This window comes from Leptonotus elevatus, chromosome 17 (assembly GCF_054856555.1).
Source record: "Leptonotus elevatus isolate MCC_2025b chromosome 17, RoL_Lele_1.0, whole genome shotgun sequence".
Lineage (NCBI taxonomy): Eukaryota > Metazoa > Chordata > Actinopteri > Syngnathiformes > Syngnathidae > Leptonotus > Leptonotus elevatus.
In genome coordinates, this window is record NC_141255.1 from 7,905,704 (window position 1) to 7,928,882 (window position 23,179).

Below are 23,179 nucleotides of genomic sequence, written 5' to 3' on the forward strand. Positions count from 1 at the left end.
AAACATTAAAATCTGCTAAAAAGTGAATCTGCAGAGTATGCGGGGTCCACTAATGATTCCATGATAATTTATTGCACGTAAAATATAATAATTACTAAATAAATGTTTAAATAGAATGAAATATAATATATATGTTTGCACTTTTAATGGGGGTATATATCATACGCTGTTTCCGGTTACTGTTGTGGCGTAATAGGCCGTGTCCCAATACTCGAAATGCCACCCTTGTGCCCCTCAATTGCGCGTTCCAGTTAATGGGTGCGAGTGTGTGGGGTGTCTAAGTTCGCCGAGTGCATCTCAGAGTGCTTTGAATAACTGAGACACCCTACACACTCACACCCATCAATGGGAACGCGCAATTGAGGGGCACATAGGTGACAGTGCATGCAAGTATTGGGACACGGCCTCTATGTCGCACCAGTAACCGGAAACAGCATAGGTGTGTAATTTACGGAAGTCGGAAGTACGTGGCATCTACCCCATTCATTGTTTTTTTTTCACGCAGCACGAGAGGGCACCCATATAAATATTTTCCCGAGAGTATAGAATATACAGTATCGTATGTAGTGCTATTTTTTGTGAATAAAAATGTCCTTTCCAGAATAAAAGGTGTAATATAATGGGAATAAAATTGTCAAAATATGGCTTTCTTCCCTAGTTAAACTTTTACTTTTAATATGATAATATGGTTGTATCTGGGAAAAATGACTTTATTCTCATCTAAGATTATTGTAAGATTGGTTAAATAGTTTTTTTTTATTCCTAAGAATTTGGGGGATTTAAGGGGGTCCCTGAAAACCACCACTGACCCAAAATTTTGCTTTTTTTCTCTCGTTTTACCAAGTTATCAAAAACAATGTACATTGCAGAGTATGTACATTTTAAGGATTACTGAAATACTCGAGTTGAATAAGTACTACGCAATTCAGTTTTGTGTTGTCTGAGCTCACGCTGAGGTCCGTGAACGCACCGCGTGCCAGAGTACTACTAGGACATCGTGTCGTGTCGAGTTTGAGTGACAGTCCCACAGTAGTGGACCACCGCGGACGCGGAACCGAAGCGGCGGGGTAGACAGGCGGATAAACACACGCTCGAAATGCGATCAAATCGCGTTGGGAACCGCTCGAAGTAAGTAGTAGCGGAGTAAAGTGCGAAAGTTGCGCGCGCAAAGCGTGGGGAGGAGGAGGAGGAGGAGGAGAAGGAGGAGGAGAAGGGACGTAAACAAGACTTGGCACTCCACCTCACATGGCCGAGTGGGGGAAGCCGGGAGATGTTTGAATGAGCTCCGCCAGCTCGCCTCGAGGACACAACGCGTCGCCCGGCTGGGGGGCGCTGGTGGCGGCGGACGTGATGGAGGGCCAGGTGGCGGAGAACGGCGAGGACGTGCGCAAGAGCGGATACCTCCGCAAGCACAAGTCCATGCACCGGCGATACTTCGTGCTGCGCTCGGGCTCGGAGCGCGGCGCTGCCCGACTGGAGTACTACGAGAGCGAGAAGAAATTTCGCGGCAAGGCCCCCATACCGAAGAAGGCAGTGCTCCTGGAGACCTGCTTCAACATCAACAAGCGGGCCGACTCCAAGAACAAGCACATGATCGTGCTGTACACCCGGGCTGAGAGCTTCGCCGTGGCCGCCGAGAACGAAGCGGACCAGGACGAGTGGTACCAGGCCATGGTGGACCTGCAGTGCAAAAGTGAGTACATGCACACGCGTGCACGAGCAGACAAACGTGGCAGAAAGCGGCTGCAGGGACCATTAGAAACGTGCGTGTGCGTGTGTGCTTGTAGAGTTTTTCTGTGTTTTAGTTTTTTTTTTTAATGTCCAGGCCAAAGAAACAGCATCACAGATTTTTGTAGGGAGAGTAGAAGCATGTTATTTTGTGTGCGCGTGCGCGCATGTGTGGTTTCTCTCATCTGGGAGAGTTTGGGAACACTAGGCTGATATTTTCAACTTGTTTACGTTCGGAGAATGCCAACATGTTCAAGAGCCAGTCCAAGTTGACTTTTTTTTTTTAAATTCATGAAAATTACATGCTTTCATACATAGTGAGTGAGTGCAGGCACGTGCACATCAATTTGAAATCATGTATTTTGGGCATTCTGTGGCGAATTCCTCCAAAAAGAGTTTTGATAGCTGATGGGTATTACTTTGGCGATATGGTATATAAAGAAATTACTAGCCTATGATGGTTTTTTTTTTTTACATCACCCTATCTCTGTATTATTATCTACGACCTACGACTTCTAACTCCAGAATCCTGACGGCAAATTTTGTAAACAAAGCATTATATTTTTGTGTTTTACAGATAAAAACTGAGACTGACTGACACAAATGTATCAACTGTGTTGATTATGTTAATAGAAATTGACACATACAGTAGTAGTATTAAGATTTATGTTTTTTACGCTTAAGCACCTGCCCCCAATATGTGTCCACATGCAGACATTCCAGTGTCTCCAGTGCTAAGAAAGAAGGTTCAGCCGTCATTCTTGAAGGCCTCGCGTCAAACGACGCGTTCCTCCCGCAGGTTGATGCATCTTAATGGTGCCTGAAGTGCTCACAAGTGGGCCAAAGGCGCACATTCCACAATCGGCGTCCATCGGCCCGCTGTGTAAACACAGCTGTCGGAGCGACGGTGCGCACCGTGGCCACTACATAGTCACCTGTTCCACCTTCCCTCGCCTCTCCTCTCAGGGTGGGTGACGCAATCCGGGCAAACAAGATCCCAAGAGTTCAAGGTGCTCCTCACACATGACCTGCTTCTCTGTTACATAAAGCAGCTGATTAGCGGTGGCGGTGAAGCACCCGAGCGTGGACACTTTGTCTTAACACGATTGTGTTTATGTGCAAGTCTCCTTTGCGTAGAATTTAGCATGTTTCTGCGAGCCTTTAGGGAATGTGTGTGTACTGTGGATACATGCTGCACTGTAAAACCAGTTGGGTCAAAAGTAACTCAATTATGGATCAAAAATGGACCGATCCACTTTATGGGTCAGTTTGACCCAACTTTCTGGGTCGTTTTATACAAAATGATCCAATTTCTTTTTGGACCCAAGTCAAGGATCGCACCAATTTTTACGAGTTGTTTTAAACTAAAAGACCAATTTCTTGACTCAAAGTTGGGTCAAATAGACCCAAGTAGAGTATCAGTCAATTTTTTACCCATAGTTGGGTTATTTTTGTCCCAACTGTTTTTAGAGTGTGGCCACCGCTAAAATTACTGACAACAAGTACAAGCCAAAATTGCCAATTCAAATCAAAATGGCTGAATTCCTTTTGACATGTCCACCAAATTTCATCTCAATTTGTTAAATTGGTGACAGGGGCTATTTTTGTAAACCTTTTTTGGGACCGTTTCTCATGGAATTAGGCTAGCCCCAAAATGGCTAAGTTCCTGTTCAAATTTGGTAATGGTGCCTTGAGACTTTTTCGTGCAACTTGTTATGATAGACATGTCCACCAGATTTTATGTCCATTTAGGAAACTGGTGACAGAGGATAATTTTTTTCCTCACTTCCATCCCTCTTTTTTTATGGAATTCACTAAAAAATGGCTTTTCCATGCGTCATGTTATGATAGACGTGTCCACCAAATTTCGTGTTGTTAGGTGAAACTGGTGTCGGGCCATGTTACACCCTCTTAGTGCTGTTGTGTTGCTGCTGCTGCTGCTCATTCACGGGGGTCTTTGAAACGGCGGGCGAAAAAAAAAGCAAAAAATCAACACCCTCCCTCATGACGGCAGCTCATACAGGAGAGAAAAAGGTCATGGCCAAAATCTGCAGTGGCAAATGGTCTTGACAGACACACTGAACACTGTCAGGATTCCTGCCGCTAATAACCGGCCTCTGGTATGTGCCGCACAGCCGTCAGTACAGTGAAGAACTTGTCTCCTACTTGAAAAATTCACAGCTTGCAGACTGGGAACTCGGAGGGGCCCGCAGCCAAGAGATGCTGCACTGTTCTGCCTGAAGCCGCACCCTCGGCTCGGTAACTGCTGTGAGAGGCTCTTTTCAAAGCGTGGCAAGATTTGGCAGCCGCAATTTTGAGAGGACAAAAGTGGTGCGCTGCAGGTGAAATCGCAGCTTTGGATTAAAGTTCGAAATAATCAGGCGTCTCCAGGGGAGTGGTGTACAGTAAACACTTGACTGCTCCAGGCACCCTTCTACAATCTTAACATGTGTTCACATCCCTATTTTATACCAGAAAATCAGCAAAGGCCTGATTATGGGTGTCTGCTGTGTCTGCGCTGCTCTTTCTGGTGTACCCGCTTTGACCACCTGGGGGCTATAGACAGACAGACTGATATACTGTTTATCAGGACATGTCAACTCCTCTCAGCGCGTCAGTACAGCACTAATATTAGTCATTCTACGCAGAGGATAAAGAATATATGGCACGTTGCCGCCATTAATGAAAATGAATGAAATAACTAAAACTGTAAAAGCATTTTTGTTCATGGATTTTTTTTTTTTTAATTGCTTTAAAAAAAATATATAAACTAACTGAAGTTACAGCTTATGTTAAAACTAATTATAATTATAGCAAAAATTCAGCTTTTGTGGTTCATATTAAATGTATTCATTTTGGTGTTGCTGTGCATCCATACAGAAGAATGAAGATCAAACAGTAATTTGAGAAATGAAGTTCACTTTCCTTTAGTACACAATACTTGGTGACTTATTTTTTTCTCACACTAAAAAAAAAAAAAAAACTAATAATACTATAAAAACTAAAGTGAAGTATTTTCGAAAAAATAAAAACCCTGCTGGGGACTAGGCTTCGGTAAAATGCACTTTTGATTTCGTCCCGCATAGTGCCTCGCTGGATCCTGGGAAAGCGGCCTAAAGCGACCCAGGAAGCGCCCGGTATTCCACGCGCTCTCCTCGAGTGGATGCTAATTACACAAACACGAGCCCGTTGCCGCGCGGGGCGATACACGGATTGCAGTTATTTATTCAGCTGAGTCCAGTAAGGCCCTTTCGGGCAATGAGTACAGTATCAATATTGAGGGCGGCTATTTGTTCAGCTATTAGGAGTCAGTGGAGTGTGTAAAGGCTTAACCTCGACAGAACAGCACGGGGTGCGGCCCCACACTCGCCGTTTGCCAGGAAAATTGCCCCCGAGGCTCTGGCACCACCTCAGGAATTGTTGACCTCCATAAAACCAAATAGCAGAGTCCAAATTTGGAGCCGTAGCGCCGGCTATAAACAAGACGGAAATTGTATCTCCGCACAGATGGAGGCTGGTGAATGTCGCGGTGTTGGCAGTACAAAAGTGTTGTTACAAGTCTTTCGGTCTTCATAAAATTCATCTAATGCATTTGTATGTGCTGTTCTCCAGACGTCACATACTTTTCCTCTCAAGCTTGCCGGACGTCACCGCTAGGGCGGCAACAATTAATCGAGTAACTCTAGCACTGTCAGTTGAACAAACGGTAAGAAAATAAAAACAAGTAAAAAGCTTCTCATTTGCTGACGCCCATGTCACTCACCAGTAAGACTGAACAATTAATAGACTTCAAGTCAAAGTGTTAACTAAGTTAAATGCTCTAAATGAAGTACTGTAATAGCTTAAAAAAATATATATATATTTCATATTAATTCATGGTTCAGTTCCTCCAGGATTTCGCTGGCATTTTTTATGATTCTTGCGGACTAAAATGCCTGAATTTGTGGCCAATTTTTCTAAGAGTTGCGTTTTTTTGTTGATGCTCAAACACTTTTCCGGCAAATTTTAATAATTACACGGTAATTTTTTATGATTGTTGAGGGCTAAAATGCCTGATTTTGTGGCCAATTTTTCGAAAAGTGACAATAAAAGTTGCAATTTGTTGTTGCTCAAACACTTTTTCTGCAAATTTTAACCGCTTAAGACCCACATTTTTTCTGCTAGGCAAAATTTATTTTGTGTGTGGGCTGATTTTGACACTTTTCCCACATAAGAACATGGGAAAAAAACATTTTTGGGGGGGGGGTTATCTCATGTTTTTAGTTGTTATAGTGGACGCTAAGATAATATGGCTGTTAACGTGTTGTAAACTTACTAATATATATGCTACATTTTTACCATCAACATCATGCAAATCAACTTGTGATTGTGATTGGTTAGTTAAGATCCAATCGTGAAGTGTTGACATCATCCAAATTATGCGATTTATTGGTTTAGACACGCAAATGTGTCATGTCCACTGCAACCATTTATGGGTCTGAAGGGGTTGAGTTTAAAAAAGTGAGTAAAAATAATTCATGCACATTATTGTGTTTAATAATGCAACATCAATTTTGATTTGGTGAATCGATAGATGATGGATACAACACTCGAATAAAAATATTCGATAGCAGACACCCTAACGCTCTAATCTACATGTAATAATAATAATAATAATAATAATAATAAAGAAACTTTGTTGCGCAGAAGGGATAGTAATCAAACCGCTGTCTTTAGATGCTTTTCGCCTGCATGGGCCAATGAGATCTGCATGGCCCGATTAGGCGTTAAGCCATGCTAAGCGGTGCTCATCCCCCTAATTAGACACTAATTGCTGTCTCGAGTGTCCGCTGCTTGTGGCACAGTGCGGCCTTTGTCCCGAAAAAGCCATCGCAGGAAGTCTTCGGAGTTATTATTGGCTTCCAGGGCTGCTTTTTCACAACAAACAAGCACCGCTTAGCAAACGCTACCGCTGTTGGCTAATCTGTGCATTCGACAAAACACAACGCAGCTCTGCTTATCTTTTGGCTTTGACCTGAGAGCAAGGTTGTAGCACCTGCGGGGGATGAGGGTGTTTTTGCTAGATAGCGTGTGGTAGCATTTTCGGACATTTTAGTGCTTGAAAGTCCAAAACACGGTGGTACCTTGACTTCAAGTGGGCCTGAAAGATTTAGATAAATTCTCTCGGGCATTTCCGATCCAAATGATTAAACAAAGTCTACTCCAGATTCAAACCGAAGACCTGACAACTGTTAGGCCGACTTGCTAACCACTCATCACCATGCTGCCATTTTCCATAGTGCCTCCACTAAATGCATCCGAAGCTTTTACAGTATTGATTATTGTTGATGGGATCACATTAGCTCTGTGGTTGGTTGTAGCGGTCAGGAAGTGGCCCCAAATTTATCAGCTTTACATTACTGGCCCCGCCCTCTCTATTTCCCCACGTATCCTCCAGGATGCAATTAAATACGCTCCATTTCTGGTATGTATCAATGCTACAGCCTACAGTCCAGCCGTTGCCGTGAACGCGATGCTTTGTATATTTCATTCGGGTGCTCCATTTTTCCTCATGTCTTCTGCAGCAAAGCGCAACTTAAAAATTCAGGAGTTTTTAAATTTAGGTGACATGAAATATTCACTCGCTTGGCACGGAGGAATTGGAAAACTTGATTCCTTGAATTGCTACATCCTCCAGCATTATAGGTAGGGCTGGGCAATAAATCAAATTAATTCGATACATTGTCATTTTAAAAATCGAATTGTTGAAAATGTGCTTAATCGTGAAATCTAATTTTGTCTTTTGGATTATTAAAAGATGTTGTTCTTATGTTCTGTTACGTTCAAATGTTTTTGTGAGTTGTAATTTTGCACATGTGGCAGAATGCTGGATGGGTGGTTTACAAGACATGTTTACAATAGCTACCAACTACTTCATTGTGGCATTTAAGAACAAACTATGAATGTTAAATTTATGTTAAAACGAATTTAGAATTAGTATACATTATTGTTCTCTAAACATTTTTGCACAGGAATTACTTTTAAATAAAGGAAACCTTTAAATAAATGTTTGGTTTATTAGATTAAAAATCAATTAAAATCGTAATCGTCCTAAATGACTGCAAAAATTGAGATTTTATTTTTTGGCCATATCGCCCAGCCCTTATTATAGGGCTAAATGATTTTGAAAAATAATGGAATTGGGGTAACCTTGCCAGCAAGCTGAATTCTCGCGGTATTTGTGAGTTCACAAACTCTGGAGAATAAATACATCTTGTACCGCTCCCGCGGATACGCGACCAATCAGCCGTTGTTTAGGGCGGGACGAAACCAAGAAGCGCCGATGGCGTGGGGGAAACAAACAAACAAAGTTGAACAGCGAGAGGCGCTTCGTGCATTTTTATCTGGTAAAGATGTTCGGGCTTTTTTTCTTCTCTAAGACGAGACCGAAGACGACATTTTCATCCGTTTCCTTGATTGGTCAAAACAAATGTGCCGCATCATCCAATCAGCTCGAAGTATTGTACAGCAAGTCCCTCCCTTCCCGAAAGGATCTGCCGAGTAAAGTTCCAGATTGATAATGTGAAAAACTCCCTTGAGTGAATCACAATGATCAATCTGTCTTGTGAGGTTAGAATTGTGGGCACTACTGAGCCATTTTGGAAAAATCTCACAATAAACTAATAAAACATTGATTATTTTGCCAGGTCTGATATGTGTCCAAAGTTTTACGAGGTTTTGTGCATGTTTACACCCTCAAAATCAGCGTTATTGTTTTTCCCTCGGCAAACAGCATTTTGCAAAAATGAAAGCCTGAAAACTCTTACCAGCAAATGAGGTGTGTCTGGTTAACCCGCTAGGAAAAAAACCCCACCAAAGATTAAAACACACATTTTTTAGCCAGTAGGTGGCACTAAGTATGATGAAAAAAAATTACTAGATGTCTTCAGGCCTGAACTCTTCGTCAAATGTGTGAAATTAGTTTTAATTAATTAAAAAGATATGATCATCGGGGTCAAGTTAAAGCAGTTTTTGTCACATAGATGCCAAATTTTAAATTAACTTAAATTAAAAATGTTTCTCTTAATATTGCGATTGCGATTTAATATGCGATAATTTTTTCAAGGTCCTCTTCCCATGTATTTTTAGTGCTTTTTTTTCTCCAAATTGCAGCCTTTTGCGTTTTGAAAATTGCATTCTACTACATTGCAAAGTCGATTAATTGTTCAATCGTATGTATTTAGCTGGTTTTATTTTGTTGGTACAGTATTTTTTACAGACTGTCAAAGAATGCAGGAACGTTCTGTTCCCAGTCGCGATGTTTACTACCTCAACACCAGGCTAACCAGCAAGTGGGAGACGCACGCCAGTAGTTTGAGGTTCTCTTCATGTTTATTTTTTTTGTGTGTGTCCCATCCTTAAATGCCTCCTTTTCTGGCAGTCTGGATAACTCGGAACACATGCAAGTTTAACTTAGGGCAGATGGCGGCGGCGGCGGAGTGGAGAAGCGTCGCGTTCTCCAGTGTGGGCCCGGATAGAGGGATTATGCACGGTACGGCTGGGTGAAGCTTTAGGAAGTGGCGAGGTTGAAACGAGGAAAGGGGGCACACATGATGGCCCTGGGAAAAGCACAAAGCGGGAATTGAGGGTGGGCGGGGTAAGAGGGGGGAGGTAGCCGAGAACAGCAGGGGGAAAAAAAACAGGCTTCTTTGCAGTCTTTGCGGTGTCGAAAAGCATCACGGCGTGCTACGGCAATGAGGTCACGCGTTGGAAATGCGAGGAGCCGAGCTCTGATTTACAGGATGCTGGCTATGGAAAGGGATTCTATAATGCCATAAATTGGAATCGTCTTGAACGTGGCTGAGCAAACAGTTCAAATGAATTGCAACCGGTTTATTGAGTCCAAACCTAATTGTGGCAATGTAGACACTTTTTTTTGCTTGCTTTTGTGGTTTGAAAGACGGCACATTGCACATCATTTACAAGCAAAATAAAAACTTATCACTTCTCCAAGTGCAACCATTATGACAAGACAACGAACGTAGTAGGCCCACGTGTGAGAAGAGCTTTTTTTTTTTTAATAATGTAATTGGATTTTTTTCCTCCCTCAATTTTGTGATTGCGATATAACTCATTCACTGCCATTGACGGCTATAGACGCCAAAAAATTCCTTTAAACTATTTCTATTAGTTTCACATTTTTTTCCTCTTTTGTTAACAAGAGTATGAAAACCTATAATTGTTTTTATTGCAGATTTAGAACAGATATAAAATTTGTGATTAATCTTGAGTTTAAGTAATTAAACAAAAAAGAAAATATTACAAAATTAGAGGCGCCAGACGATTACATTTTTTAATTGTAATTAATCGCATGACTTCAATTGTTAACTCATGACTAATCATATTTTATATCTGTACTAAATGTACAATACATTTTTTCTAGGTTTTTATACTCTTGTTAACAAAAGTGGAAAAAAATGTGAAACTAATAGAAATAGTTCAAATGAATTTTTTACGTCTATAGCCGTCAATGGCAGTGAATTCATTTCATTTTTCCACGGTCCTCCACCCATATATTTTTTTAACAAACACAAGAAATTAATTAATCTGCATGCAAATTTTTTTTTCTTCAAATTTATTATACATAAATGTTTTGGTCTCTCGCTCTCTCTTAGGCTAAAATAAAGACAAATTGAACCATAAATGAATATGAATAACAGTTATTTTTTAATCTACCTCAATCAAATTTAATTTACTAAACACTTGCAGTCATTAAACGTGTATTTAAACCAACCACATATTTTAGCCTCTGCTAACTTAGTGCTATTGGTGATGCATAATGGCACTCATATATAAGCAAGTGATACTTGAACACAACACATTTCGACATTCAAAATGTGACTACCACAGTCATATTCTTTATCCTCTGCGAGGAGATGGAACGAGCTGGGCCGTCTATACTGTACTGCCCCCAACTGGCCAAGGTGTGCAGTAACACATTGGCCACTCAAAGTGACAAAATCACTTGATTCTCTTTAATTATATTTAATAATGTAATTACCCTATGTTTTTATAAAGTATAATATTAAAGTATGTGCTTTTTTTCTCATCACCTCTGGTAAACCTAGCACACTTTCAGAATCACTTTGCTAAAGGATTTCAGTTGCCTTGAAGGAACAGAAATCAGATGCACCCCAAGGTTGTTGTTGAGGCAGCAGACTCAAGGCAAATGCGTCATACTGTACCTTCCAGGCGTTTTGCTTTATCCAGCACGAGTCCCTCCCCGTACTTTTTAGGCTGCCGGTGTTCTGCTGTCTTTGTAGACTGCCTGGAAGACAGAGAGGAAAAGCAGAGGTGCTCCATAATTCATAATACTCCACCAAGGATTGATTCTTGCCTTATGTAACCAAGAGAGGATGGATTCTTATAGACTTCACTGTACTGTACTTCAGTACTTCAGGGTTTTATTTATTTTTTCTTGGGGGGGGGGGGGTGGGGGGGCTGAGAGTGCCATGTGTGTGTAAAGTTTAAGGTTGTGCCCGTCTCCAAACAAACAACACTATTTGTGTGTGGCCTCTCGAAATGAAAACGATGCTAAACCCTAATTAGCACTCTGGCTTAGCATTTGAAATTGTTTTGTTTTCACACGTTTTAATTTTACGGTTGATGATATCTCCCGTAAAGCCGCCATTCCCTTGGTCCTATCTAAAAAAAAAAAAAATCCCCAAATATCAACTCCTTCCTGTTGTAAATCTTAATGGAGGCGCATTGAAAGAAGCACAAAACTGCCACGCATGGCCTTGAGTTAGTCATCTAACGCAGTGTACGGCAAAGAAGCCACAAGACTCCACTGGCTCCCAGCACAGCATCTATTCTAGGTTGGCTTTGAACTTGTAAAGGCTCCTCCAGTTTTTTGACGCAGCGAGATATCTGATACACCAAAGTAACAGCGGAAGCCCGGCTAATGTGCGTCATTGGACGGCACATGGGTATCGTTGGGTTATTTGTCAACATAAATGTCAGGAACCTGTACTTTCTGGCTCTAACGTGGCCACCTCGGGCCAGGTCAAATCCATGAACACGTTGTTTTAAAAATGTTTTCCTCTCTGTGCTTCAATAGCTAGATGTGCAAAGAATCGTCATTATCTATTCCAGTCTGGTTTGCAAAACAGAATGACAAATGGAGACAAAAATATATATATTTTTAATACATTTATTATTAAGTTTTGAATTGTAAGGAAAGTGCCTTTTTCCATAAAAACTGTGTGTGGACCACAACTGCTTTTCTATGTAGCTTGCTATAAATTCTATAACTTTTATAGAATATTCCTGCCCTCCCTGAGCAGACTGAGTACAGTTTAGCAGACAGCAAGCAGTCCCTCAAAAAGAGTCTAATGTTGGCATCTGTTTCACCCTGTTCCATCTTCACTGACCATACAGAGTGGACGATTAAAGCAGTGATTTGCTTACTAGTATTTATTTGCATATGTGAACACAGTACTGTACGTTATTCCAGGGTCATATGACACGTTTGGTCTACCTCACTCTAATCAGTCCCCAAACAATATTAACTCAAACTAACAATCCTATGGGGTAGATGCCACGGACTTCCGACTTCCACAAGTCACAAACCCACGCCGTTTCCGGCCACTGCTGCGACACACAGGCCGCGTCCCAACACTCGCACCGGAAGCGCAAGTGTGCTACACACGGAAGTCCGTAGTCCCGCCTGCTCTGTGGCATATACCCCATTGTTGTTACAGTGTCAAGCTGTTTATTATACCCCATTTGAGGTTAACTGTAAATCTAAAAACACACGAAACGAAGAAATTTACACACAATGCGCACTTAAATGCAAACACACTTTGTTTAGCTTGTTTCCCGAACGTAGTTAGCCCAAGGCTAACGCACAATGGAAAGCGTCATTGACTCGCTAATGCTAATTAGCCCGCTACTCGCGGCACCTTTATCACTCAAAAAACGGCTATTCATAAAAAAAATAACGCTTGAGAAATGTATACAAATAAGAACCTTAACATGACTCACCGGTAAATGCTCTTCCTCCGCTGCAAAACCACAACTTTTATTAGCATAACTTGATCGTGACTTTTTTCCTTCTACTCTCTAATGTAGCTACAATTTAACAGTATATCAGAATGCGCGAAGCCACACTGCCCCTAAGTGGCCAAATCGTGTACAACATGAACAGCGTTCCCAAGGCACACAGAAACAAGGGCAAGACTATATTAAAAAAAAAGTTTTTAATCGATTTTGAAACATTTTATATTGATTGTGAATCATAGTTTAAAAAAAATCACACACCCTAATTTATCAATTTGTGAACAAGAGACTTATGCAATATTATGCATTATGCAAACAAACTGATATTTGAAGGGTTGAACAATAAAAATGAATGGATATTTTATATGAGTGAAAATAATTGATGCCAGTTCAAAACGTAACGAATTGAAAGAAGCAAAAAGCATTTTCGAAAATCTTGAAAATTACAGACTGTATGTGGCCAGAAATAGCCACAACAAGCTGAAAGTCTAGTAAAATTGAAACCACGAGAGCTGGCACTACAACTTCATACAGGACATTCCATATAAAGTGAGCCAATCATTTTCACTTTATCTCTGACAACACGTGCATTATTGTGGAACTGTTTCTTTTGAGGAGACCTGTTTGGATACGTAGGGTAACACTGGCCCACACGCATGCATGAGTCAAGCAAGGTTTTCCTTCAATCCCAGCATTTCAGTCAACAGATGTGTGGTCCCTTTCATTTACAAGTAAAAGAAACCAGAACGGCATATTTCCTGCGCCTGATGAGTGAGCGCTAACAAAGCAGCCAAATGTTGCTCATTGTTTAAATAAGTCATCAAGCGCTTTCTCTTCAATAAGAGCCACTTTGTGGATGCACACAAAAGATGAATGGGCTGCCGGTACTAATGAAAAGACAGATTTTACGAGTTGACAAAGTGAGCAGAACCTTTTGAATCTTCCCCTCAATGATTTTAAGACCTTTTCAGACTTTTTTTTTTAAAAGACATTCCATTATTAAGTGTTGCTTTACTTCTTCTTTTCCCCCTCCTTCCAGAACTTTTCATCAATGTCAGCAGTCAACTCTTTCCACGCTGGTATGTGCGCTTGTGTTTGCGCGTCAGGGTGTATGTGTGTGGTTGACAAATGAGACCCCCAGGTATGGAGCCCGCAGGCACAGAGCCGGTCACACAAGCCCGTGCATGCTCACTTTGCTCTCTTATCTTGTTGAAAATCTGAAAAGCTGCGGCACAGCCGATAAAACAAAGCGTGGTAAATAGTGGCAGTGTTCATATCAGCACTACAGTATGTTGATTCCCACGGTTCAATCTAACCAAGCCCGCATTTCTGTTGTGTAATCTTCAGGTAAGAACCCCTCTGACAAAGGAGCTGCTGGAGACTACGGTATCCCCAACCCTGGGCCGGCCTTCAAGGAGGTTTGGCAGGTGAAAGTGTGGCCCAAAGGTCTGGGTCAGGCCAAAAACCTGGTGGGCATCTACCGTCTCTGCCTGACCGACAAGACGATCAACTTTGTCAAACTCAACTCCGATGCCGCTGCTGTTGTACTGCAGCTCATGAACGTCCGGCGCTGCGGGCATTCTGAAAATTTCTTTTTCGTCGAGGTTGGCCGCTCTGCTGTGACAGGCCCGGGCGAGTTCTGGATGCAGGTAAGTCTCTCATCTCAAGTCCCCTTCATTTACAAGTACTCTATAATCTAAAAAACATAGAAATAACCAAACCTTATACAATCAACCCCTGTTCCAGCCTCAGCCATTGTAAAAATCTGCAATATAGAAAGAGACCATATAAAATAACTCTAATACATTTTAAACACATATGAACTTATTAAAACACACTTTTAAAAGTATACCTTAGCGCCTGTTCTCGCTCTCATGCTTTCAAGAAATGGATTATCATCTGCGTGCATACTTCGAGAAACTAAAGATATCTCTCGTTCTCACAGTTCTTCAAGTTGTTTGGGGAAATCTCAGCTAAACTTTCCTGTAAAAGTGTTTTTTTTTTAAAACACACAAAATAATTCATTGTCTTTAAACACCTAAATGCTCAATCAAACCAGTGTTTCCCACACCATGTAAACTGGCCACCACCCAAGAAGTTTTCAAGAAAATGTATTTAAAATATATTTAAAAAACAAAAGAAAAACGTGTCGTGACCGGATATACCGCATTTAATGTTAGTTCGCTGTCACTTTGTGGATCGTGAGGCTAGATGAGACGAACAGGACTAAGACCCCCTCCTCCCGCCGGAGTCCACCCACCCAAGTAGATTTCTGTGGGAAACACTGCAAACCATATCATTTTCACTTCCCAAAGTCCATATCTTAATGCTAACTTATAAATGTCATTGATTGAAATTAGCGTAGATGTTACAGCAGCAAAATGTCCCTAACCGAAAGCACACGACTCTAAATTTGGGCTTAACGTGTGTGGTGTTTTGTGTTTTGCCCAAATGTCCAGGTGGATGATTCCGTGGTTGCCCAGAACATGCATGAAACATTGCTCGAGGCAATGAAGGCACTCAGCGAGGAGTTTCGCCAGCGAAGTAAATCTCAGTCGAACTCCGGTCCAGGAGGAGGTGCAACGGCCTCCAACCCCATCAGTGTTCCCACACGCCGCCACCACTCGAACCCTCCACCCAGCCAGGTGGGCTTCACCCGCCGACCCAGAACCGAGCCTCCCTGTGGAGCTAATGGAGGAACAGGGGTTACCAGTGCCAGCGCTTCTCCCACCCCTCGACACAGCTTTCCAAGGTCTCGCACTGCCAGTGATGGGAGCAAAGTTGAGGAGGGCCTAACAGGAGTCTCCAGCTCCAGTCCCTCGGCAAACGGTTCTTGTTCCACCACACCGATCCTCAGGTCAAAGTCAACTCGCTCGGCCCCCACCTCAACTGCTAAAACACCTCTTGGTCTGATGCGCTCCATTTCCACGCCAGCGCCCTCCCCGGCCCCAAGCTTGTCCTCCAGCTCTGGGCATGGATCGGAATTTGGGTGCGTAGCGTCTTGTGCTGGGTCTGGGGCAGGGACTGGCCCCTACAGTCGTGTCCCGATGCATTGCGCCTCAGTCTCAGGTTCACCCAGTGACTACGGCTCCTCAGATGAATATGGCTCCAGTCCGGGCGAACAGACGCTGCTAGTCTCCCCTAGTCTGCCTGGAAGTTCGGTTAGTAGTGTTGGCAGCCAGTCCCTTGGCGAGGAGGGAGCTAATTACATTTTAATGGGCCAGCATAGTGGTGGCAATAGCGGCAGCAATCAAAGCAGCGTGACGTCCAGCTCCTTGCCAGCACCTGGAGCACCAGTCTGTGTCTCCCAAGCCCACACAAGGAGAGTGCTTCGCCGTTCCTCGAGCCGGGAATCTGAAGCCGAACGTAGGTTGCTGAGCAAACGTGCCTCCTTACCTCCTATGGCCTTGGAGAGGCTGGTCCCGTGTCAGCACAGAGGTGAGGAGCCGGCAGAGGAAGACTCAGCCGACTATGCCGTTATGTCGAGGAGCACCAGCCGCGAATCATTTTCATCCACGTCCTCCACTACGCAGAGGGAATTCCTCATGGGTGCTGGGTCAGGAGGGGGAGGAGGGGGTTACTTGGATGTGGCAGGAGAGTTCAAAGGTGAAACAGGTGCAGGATCAGGTGGTGATGTCGATTTAGGCGTGGATAACGGCTACATGTCCATGTTGCCTGGAGTCACTCAGCCTCCGGTGTCTCTCTCCCAATCATTGGCTGTTTCTGTCCCGGACTCGGAGCCGAAACCTGCAGATGATTATATGGCCATGACCCCTAACAGCAGTGTGTCCCCTCCACAACAGATCCGACCTCCACCCACCTCTGATGGCTATATGATTATGTCTCCTAATAGCAGCTGTTCGCCTGATCAACGTGGTGGTCTCGCTTCAGGGGCTTGGTTGGGCAGTGGCAGTGCAGACAGCAGGGCAGGCAGTGACTACATGAACATGTCGCCTATCAGTGCTCGCTCTGTAAATGGTAGCCCGCCTCCTTCAGAACACAGTCATTCGGAGACCAGTTCTCAACAACAAGCCCCCAAGATGGTTTACTCTTACTATTCCCTCCCCCGGTCTTACAAACACAATCCCTCTTCCAGACACTTTGACGACGGACCGGGTCGTGGCAGAAGGTCGAATGGGAGCGGTGGTAGGGGGGTGGGTGGAGGTAGAACAATCGGCGGCCGTCAGGAGCAAACGGTCGCAAGCAGCTCAATGGCAGGGCGGCACCTGTCGCTTTCCTCTTCCTCATACTCGTCCAGCTCAGCCAGCAGCGAGAGCCTCGGAGAAAGTGAGGAAAGAGCAGCATGCGCCGCCATCGGTGGGGGGTCCAAAGATGGAGCTAAGATTCAGCAGCGACGAGGCTCTGGTGGGTTGCCAAAACACGGTATTCATTCTCGAAGCAGGCCTGTGAGCTTGTTTGTTGACGTATCCAAGGCCAACACGCTTCCCAGGGTCCGTGAGAACCCCTTGCCCCCAGAACCTAAGAGCCCCGGCGAGTATGTCAGTATTGAGTTTAAGGGGGAGAACAGCAACTCGCCTGGGGTTGCTGGAGGGCGTGGCCGGGGCCTCAGGCATGGGTCCTCAAACCCTCATAGTACAAACAACCAGCATCCTCAACACAGGCCAGTGTCTTGCCTCGGGAATTTCATCCCCGTATCCCACAGCCCATCAACCCCCCTTACCCCCCCATCTGCTTCTGAATATGTCAACATGGACCTGGGCCCTTCTCTTTCACCTTCACCTCATACCCCGCTCGTTTTCCCTCCTTTCCACACCCCTCCTACACCTCCAACTCTAGCACTTGCTTCCAAAGTCCCGGACGCCGAATTAAGTGTCCCTCGTGAAGAGGTGGCAGCAATTGCAGAGGCACCGCTAAGGAAAATCCGAGAGATCGTTGTCCCAGAGTCGGAATCGCCCACATCATGCGGGGACTACACAGTGATGGCCTTCAGCCTGAATAACAACACTGCTCCCAGGCCATCATCCAGTGTCTCACCCAAATCTCCTTCCCCTACCAGGGCTGAACCCTCCGTTACGTCACGGGGTCTAGACTTTCCATTAGCCAAATCGGGACCCAACCCGGACCACGGAGCTAAAGTTATCCGTGCTGACCCCCAGGGACGTAGACGACATTGCTCCGAAAGCTTCCTCGCTTCATCGTCCCTCTCCACTCCTTGTTCAACTTCCTCTTCGTCCACAGCCTCACTCTTCCCAGAACAAGCCGGGACTCGCCGACAGGGCTTTGAAAGCACGCCGTGGCGCAATTGTGCCATCCCAGATACCGCCACTCAGTCAACACTCCCGGGACAGCAGCAACTTGTTGCTAGTCAAACACCCACCACAGAGCAAGGCCTTAACTACATAGACTTGGATCTGGCCAACAAGGAGAGTCCCCATTTAAGCCTGGATGGGCCCCTGGGGAGCCAGGCATCTGCACGCCTCTTTGCTGTGCTGGGTGCAAGTTCTGGGGTCGGAGGAGGAGGAACTGCAGCGGTTGGCAGCAGCAGCTCCAGCGTCAACACTTACGCCAGCATTGACTTCTACAAGTCCGAGGAGCTGCGGACACACCAGAACGGAAATAAGGAGGGAACAGGTAACTATTTTTTTAAATATATATCCACCGTTTTTTGGGATGTCATATGCTGTAGTCTTATTATTGTTCCATACATAATACAATCGCCTATACTTCCGCTCGGCTTGAGCCATTGTTTCCTTGTCGCAAACATCTCACTGAAGCACCGTTTCAGACAAAGGAAGCATTCAGACTTGCCATCGAAGCATCCCACTCAGAGTTGAACTACTGATCTTGCGGTGTGACGTGAACATTTAGAGCAGGAGAGCCCAAAGAGTCGATCGTGGTTGACTGATAGACCGCGGACTGGTTCCAAGTCGACCGCAAGGGGCATGGAGGGCAAGGGGGGTATTTTGAAGCAGCAAGGAAGTTAGCAAATCTGGTGAATGCATGAATTTGTTTACAGCTGTTGAACTGTAAATCTTGGGTCAAACAACAATCGCCCGCCGTGGTTTAGAGGATTTTATTTGCCTCGTGGTTTTGTATTTTAGCGCACTTTCAGGTTTAGTAGATCTTTACCTTGTAGGGTTTTGCATCTCTCCAATAAAAGACGATTTGATACGTACCGTGATACATGGGGTACGATATGATTGAAGGATGGTTCGTTGTGAAGTGAAACGATTCGATTTGGGTCGATTTAATGGCATTCCGATTCAATTCGATACCGTACGGCTCGTTAGGCAGGGTATGATGCAATGGGTTTTTTGTTGTCGTTTTGCAATATAAATGTATTTGTCAGTACTGTAAATGTGGCATTTTCTATATATATTAGTGTTGATCTGATATGGAGCTTGATATATACTCGATTGAGTCTGCTCACATCTTCTGAATCAAATGTGATTTCTTAATTCAAACTAGTTTTTGCTACACACTTAATACCTTCCTGTCATTTTGAAGAAAAATGTCACATATACTGGAGTTGATGCTATTTGCATGCCAAAAATGTTCCTTTAGGGGGGACCACCACAGCTAAACAAGGCCTCAAATCCTGTGAGATGTTCCCCCTAACCCCCAATAGAAAAACATTCTTTTTTAGCCACTGTCTGCACTGAATTGGCCTGTTAGAAGCTTGGCGCCTGCAGCATTAGCAGATAGAGGAGCATTTCAATTGCTGTGTGGATTTATGTGCATCAGTAAAACACTCGGTCGTCTTACTTAACCATTCCACAGTGGGGCTCTTGTGATGGCTGCGCACTGCCAAGCCTCACTGTTTGCGTAGCGGCCCTGCGAGCTCCCACTTTGAATTGCATCCTCACTTGCGTTCTCCGCAAACATTTTGTACCTTGACTCGAATCGAACTCAGCTTGCCATACGTCGCCCTTGCAGACCGCACGGGTTGAGTGTTTTTAGATAGAAATACTTGCAGGCTGCCACTGAGGCGGGGGGAGAATGTTACACATTGACTGTGAATGTGAGATGGGGCCAGAGTTTCACTCGCACCGTCTCGCAAATGCCTTTGGACTGCACCCGCCCCCTCTTTCATCTCCCGAATCCCGCTTACCCCCCTCCACCTCTGCCAACAAATGATCCTTTTGTTCAAGTGTTTGGGATCTCCCGAATTCCCTTACACTCCCAGATTGGTGTCTTGATGTTCACCACATTGTTTTATTCTGTATATGGCTTTGTCGTCAGATGATGGATTTTTGAAATTCCCTCTCCATAACATAGTTCGCCCAACTTGAAGTCCCCGACCCCTCCGTTCTCTCACTACATACAATCCATCCTTTTAAAGGCGTTTTTTTTTTCTAATCTCACTCGTCTTGTTTGCGCCGGATGACGTCAATGAGCGCAGGAGCAATCTTAAAGTATAAATGTTTGGAATGAATAACTTATCTTGGTCATCATGTGTTTTTAATGTTATGACTGCTTCTATGACAAGAATCTTATCTAAAAACAAAGCATCATTATAGAGGGTGTCCAGGGGGAAAAATTGACTTCCAATAAAGGGAAGGTCAAGTCAAAAATGTGCTTAACAATAATTTGCTCTCATTAATGTTGCATTTGTGGAATATGAATTATAAGCACTAAGGCAGCAAAATCCACTCGTTTTAATCCAAATTAGGGGGCGGCCATTTTGCCACTTGTAAACTGAAAATGACATCACATTGGCTAAGGCAAAATGTCACATGACCAAACCCAGAAAACAAGTGAGCCGTGACAGTGGTTTCCTTACCTACCGATTTTAAAAGCATCAACATCGGCTGATTAATCGGTCTATAAACATAGCTCAGTGCTTCCCAAGACTTATTTAACCAATACACATAAAATAGTTTGTATTAGAAAAACCTTGACTTACAGGTTTAATTTTTCTGTGACCATGCTTAAAACTCAAATCACTTGTATCTCAATTTTTTTGGGGGGGTGGGGGGGGGGTCGCCTATATCATACATGACAGTGGTGTGAGCCTGGATGAAATCAGGCGCAATGTTTGCCATCCCCTCCAGCGGAAGCACATGACAGAATCTTATTATCCACTGTTCCAAATATTTGACGTCTTAACCATCTGGAGGGGGTATGCGAGCACCACTAACACTATTCCCCTCCCCTTTTTTTAAGCCTCTTTTGTCACACTACTCCAGGATCAAAGTTTTGAATGCAGCTATTTGCATATAATCGTATCAACTTTTACCTGAATAAATAGTTCTCCCCCAACACCCTCCCCCTTTCCTTAAGTTCTCAATGACAGTGGTTATTTGGTGTCCCCAGAGGACAGAGGCAGGTTTGTTCGCTCTGCTAATTGGACAAAACACATGCATAACTGGCCAATTGGATCACTATCCACTGCATGTGTGTTCCCTGTCTCCTACTTGTCTAGACACTTTGCATGCGAGGTGAATTTTATTCCACTTTAAAGTAGGATGAAGACACGTGAATTGGTGCAGTACAGTGGTTCCTTGACTTGCGGGCGATGAACCAATGAATGTTGCATAATTGGTGGCTGGATTCATGACCGCATGTACATACATTTTCCTTTAAAAGACACACACACTATAGATAGTTTATGATGCCCCCCCCCCCCCCCCCCCCCGGTCTGCGGAATCCAGGTCAGGCTAACAGCGAGTTATGTAAACCACAACCACGTGGCCGGTACATGATCCCACTACTCGCCCCCACGCCCCTCAGAGGGCTTTACGCGCGCGTGTCTTTAAACCCGCTCGGCTCTGAAGATTTAGCAGCCAATATAGCATCACTCTTAATTGATTCCTTTGCACTGTATGTAAACTACAATGAGGCGGGGCTTTTATGGTTAGCGCATTTATTCTAATGAGCGCCTCTTATGTAACAAATGAGCTTGTGGAGAGCGTCCATTTTTTTTTTAAATCGAATTGAAGTTGACATGCATTTTTTTTCATGATATACAAAAAATTTAGTTGAAAAATTATATTAGAAATGATGCCAGCCTATACACATGCAGTTGGCACACTCTGGTTGAAATTAGAACTACATATCAATATTCCCCATTTATCAATACAGTAATCAATTCAAGTGTTTTTAATAGAGACAAAATTGGAGACTTCCTCCACCTCCAGACTGCAAATGAATGGCACTTGCGCAAAGTCATTACTTGCTAATGCAACTCTATCTCCACCAGATAAAACCAGATTCGATTGGATTTTCACTCATGGAGGCAGCACTTCATCGCCAACATGTCAAATTAGAATACATGTAAATGCTGTGGAATTGTTATGATTATTATCATGGTTGTTACATTTCACCTTTGATGTCTGGACAGCCACTCCAGTGAGTCAACTATTTGTATCCAAGCCATTAAAAAGTTAATATTCCATAATATATCCGCTTTAAGATAAGACTCTCTTGAGTTAGAGGTCAGATAAGTTTTCTTGTTTGTTAAGCTCAAGGAGATTGAGATGACTCAACTCTGTTTGGGTGGGAAATGGACAAGCTTGTCTGTGTTTGGGTTGTGGGGGAGTGTTGAAGGCTGTGTGCGTAGACCGCACGTGCATGTGTGTATTCATCCCCACAATAATAAGGCGGAGGTTGTTTTTTTTTTAATTGAGGTCGTCTGCGTGCGCCGCCACGGCAACATCATCCCGTTACAGTCCAGCACTTCTGTGCAATTAGGCCAAAACGAAGGGCTGGTTGGGGTAAACTGAGGTGAACACGCACGCACACAAATAATTTTCTGTGAATTTCAGGGAAAATTTTGCAACCTTGAACGCAAATGTGGATTTTTGTCACGGATTGTGTTTTTATCATTTGAATTCTCATTAATATTGCACTAAGGTTAAACTTTGATCCTCTATAAATCTTGCCCCGCCTTTTGTAAGTAAGCCTCTCTGCATGGATGTCCCAAATGTTTATTTTCCAGCAATGTTTATCTATTGTGTTAAAAAGAGCTTTTTCATCATGTGTCAAGTGATACTCAAACACTTGAGGTGCTTTTATGGCTTTTTGCACAACACAATGATTGGAAAGTAAAGCAGTCAAGGTTTCTGGGGCGGGACAGAGAGAAAAACGGCTAGAATACAAATAGAATAGAATAGAATAGAACTATTTAACATAAAATGCTTCACAAAATAATCAATCAATCGAATGCTCAAAGGTTCGTAAAACACGGTTATTAGCTAGATTTATAAATGTAGATTTTAGTTAGCTTCAGTTTTTTTTAAGGCGTTTTCGTTTTTGTTTTATTCGGTTAACAAAAATGCTTTTTCAATTTTAAATTTAGTTATTTTGGTCATTTTCGTTAACTCTAATAACCTTGGCAAGCAGACAGAACTGGTTCAACACATCACAATTCTCAGATTTTTTTCCATTATTTGTGTTTCCTCTTTCCAAAGAAGCTCTCCTCTTGTTTGCCCGTTTTTGCTCGCGTGTA

The 23,179-nt window shown here is 43.5% G+C and overlaps 1 protein-coding gene and 1 long non-coding RNA gene across 2 annotated transcripts in view; one reads left to right on the forward strand and one right to left on the reverse strand.

The window, feature by feature from the left end:
• Positions 1–1,001: 1,001 nt before the first annotated feature.
• LOC147159595 (insulin receptor substrate 1-B) overlaps positions 1,002–23,179 on the forward strand; it is a 33,350-nt gene continuing 11,172 nt past the window's right edge. The window contains exons 1-3 of the mRNA XM_086059197.1: positions 1,002–1,693; positions 14,116–14,417; positions 15,228–18,360. Of these exons, the coding sequence (XP_085915323.1) occupies positions 1,279–1,693; positions 14,116–14,417; positions 15,228–18,360 (3,850 nt within the window). The 5' untranslated portion in view covers positions 1,002–1,278. The remainder of the gene's footprint in view (positions 1,694–14,115; positions 14,418–15,227; positions 18,361–23,179) is intronic.
• On the reverse strand, positions 9,262–12,813 carry LOC147159596 (uncharacterized). The gene is made up of 3 exons (XR_015090502.1): positions 12,754–12,813; positions 10,953–11,035; positions 9,262–9,326 (listed from the first exon to the last, which is right to left on the reverse strand). It is a non-coding gene; the product is annotated as an uncharacterized LOC147159596 (long non-coding RNA).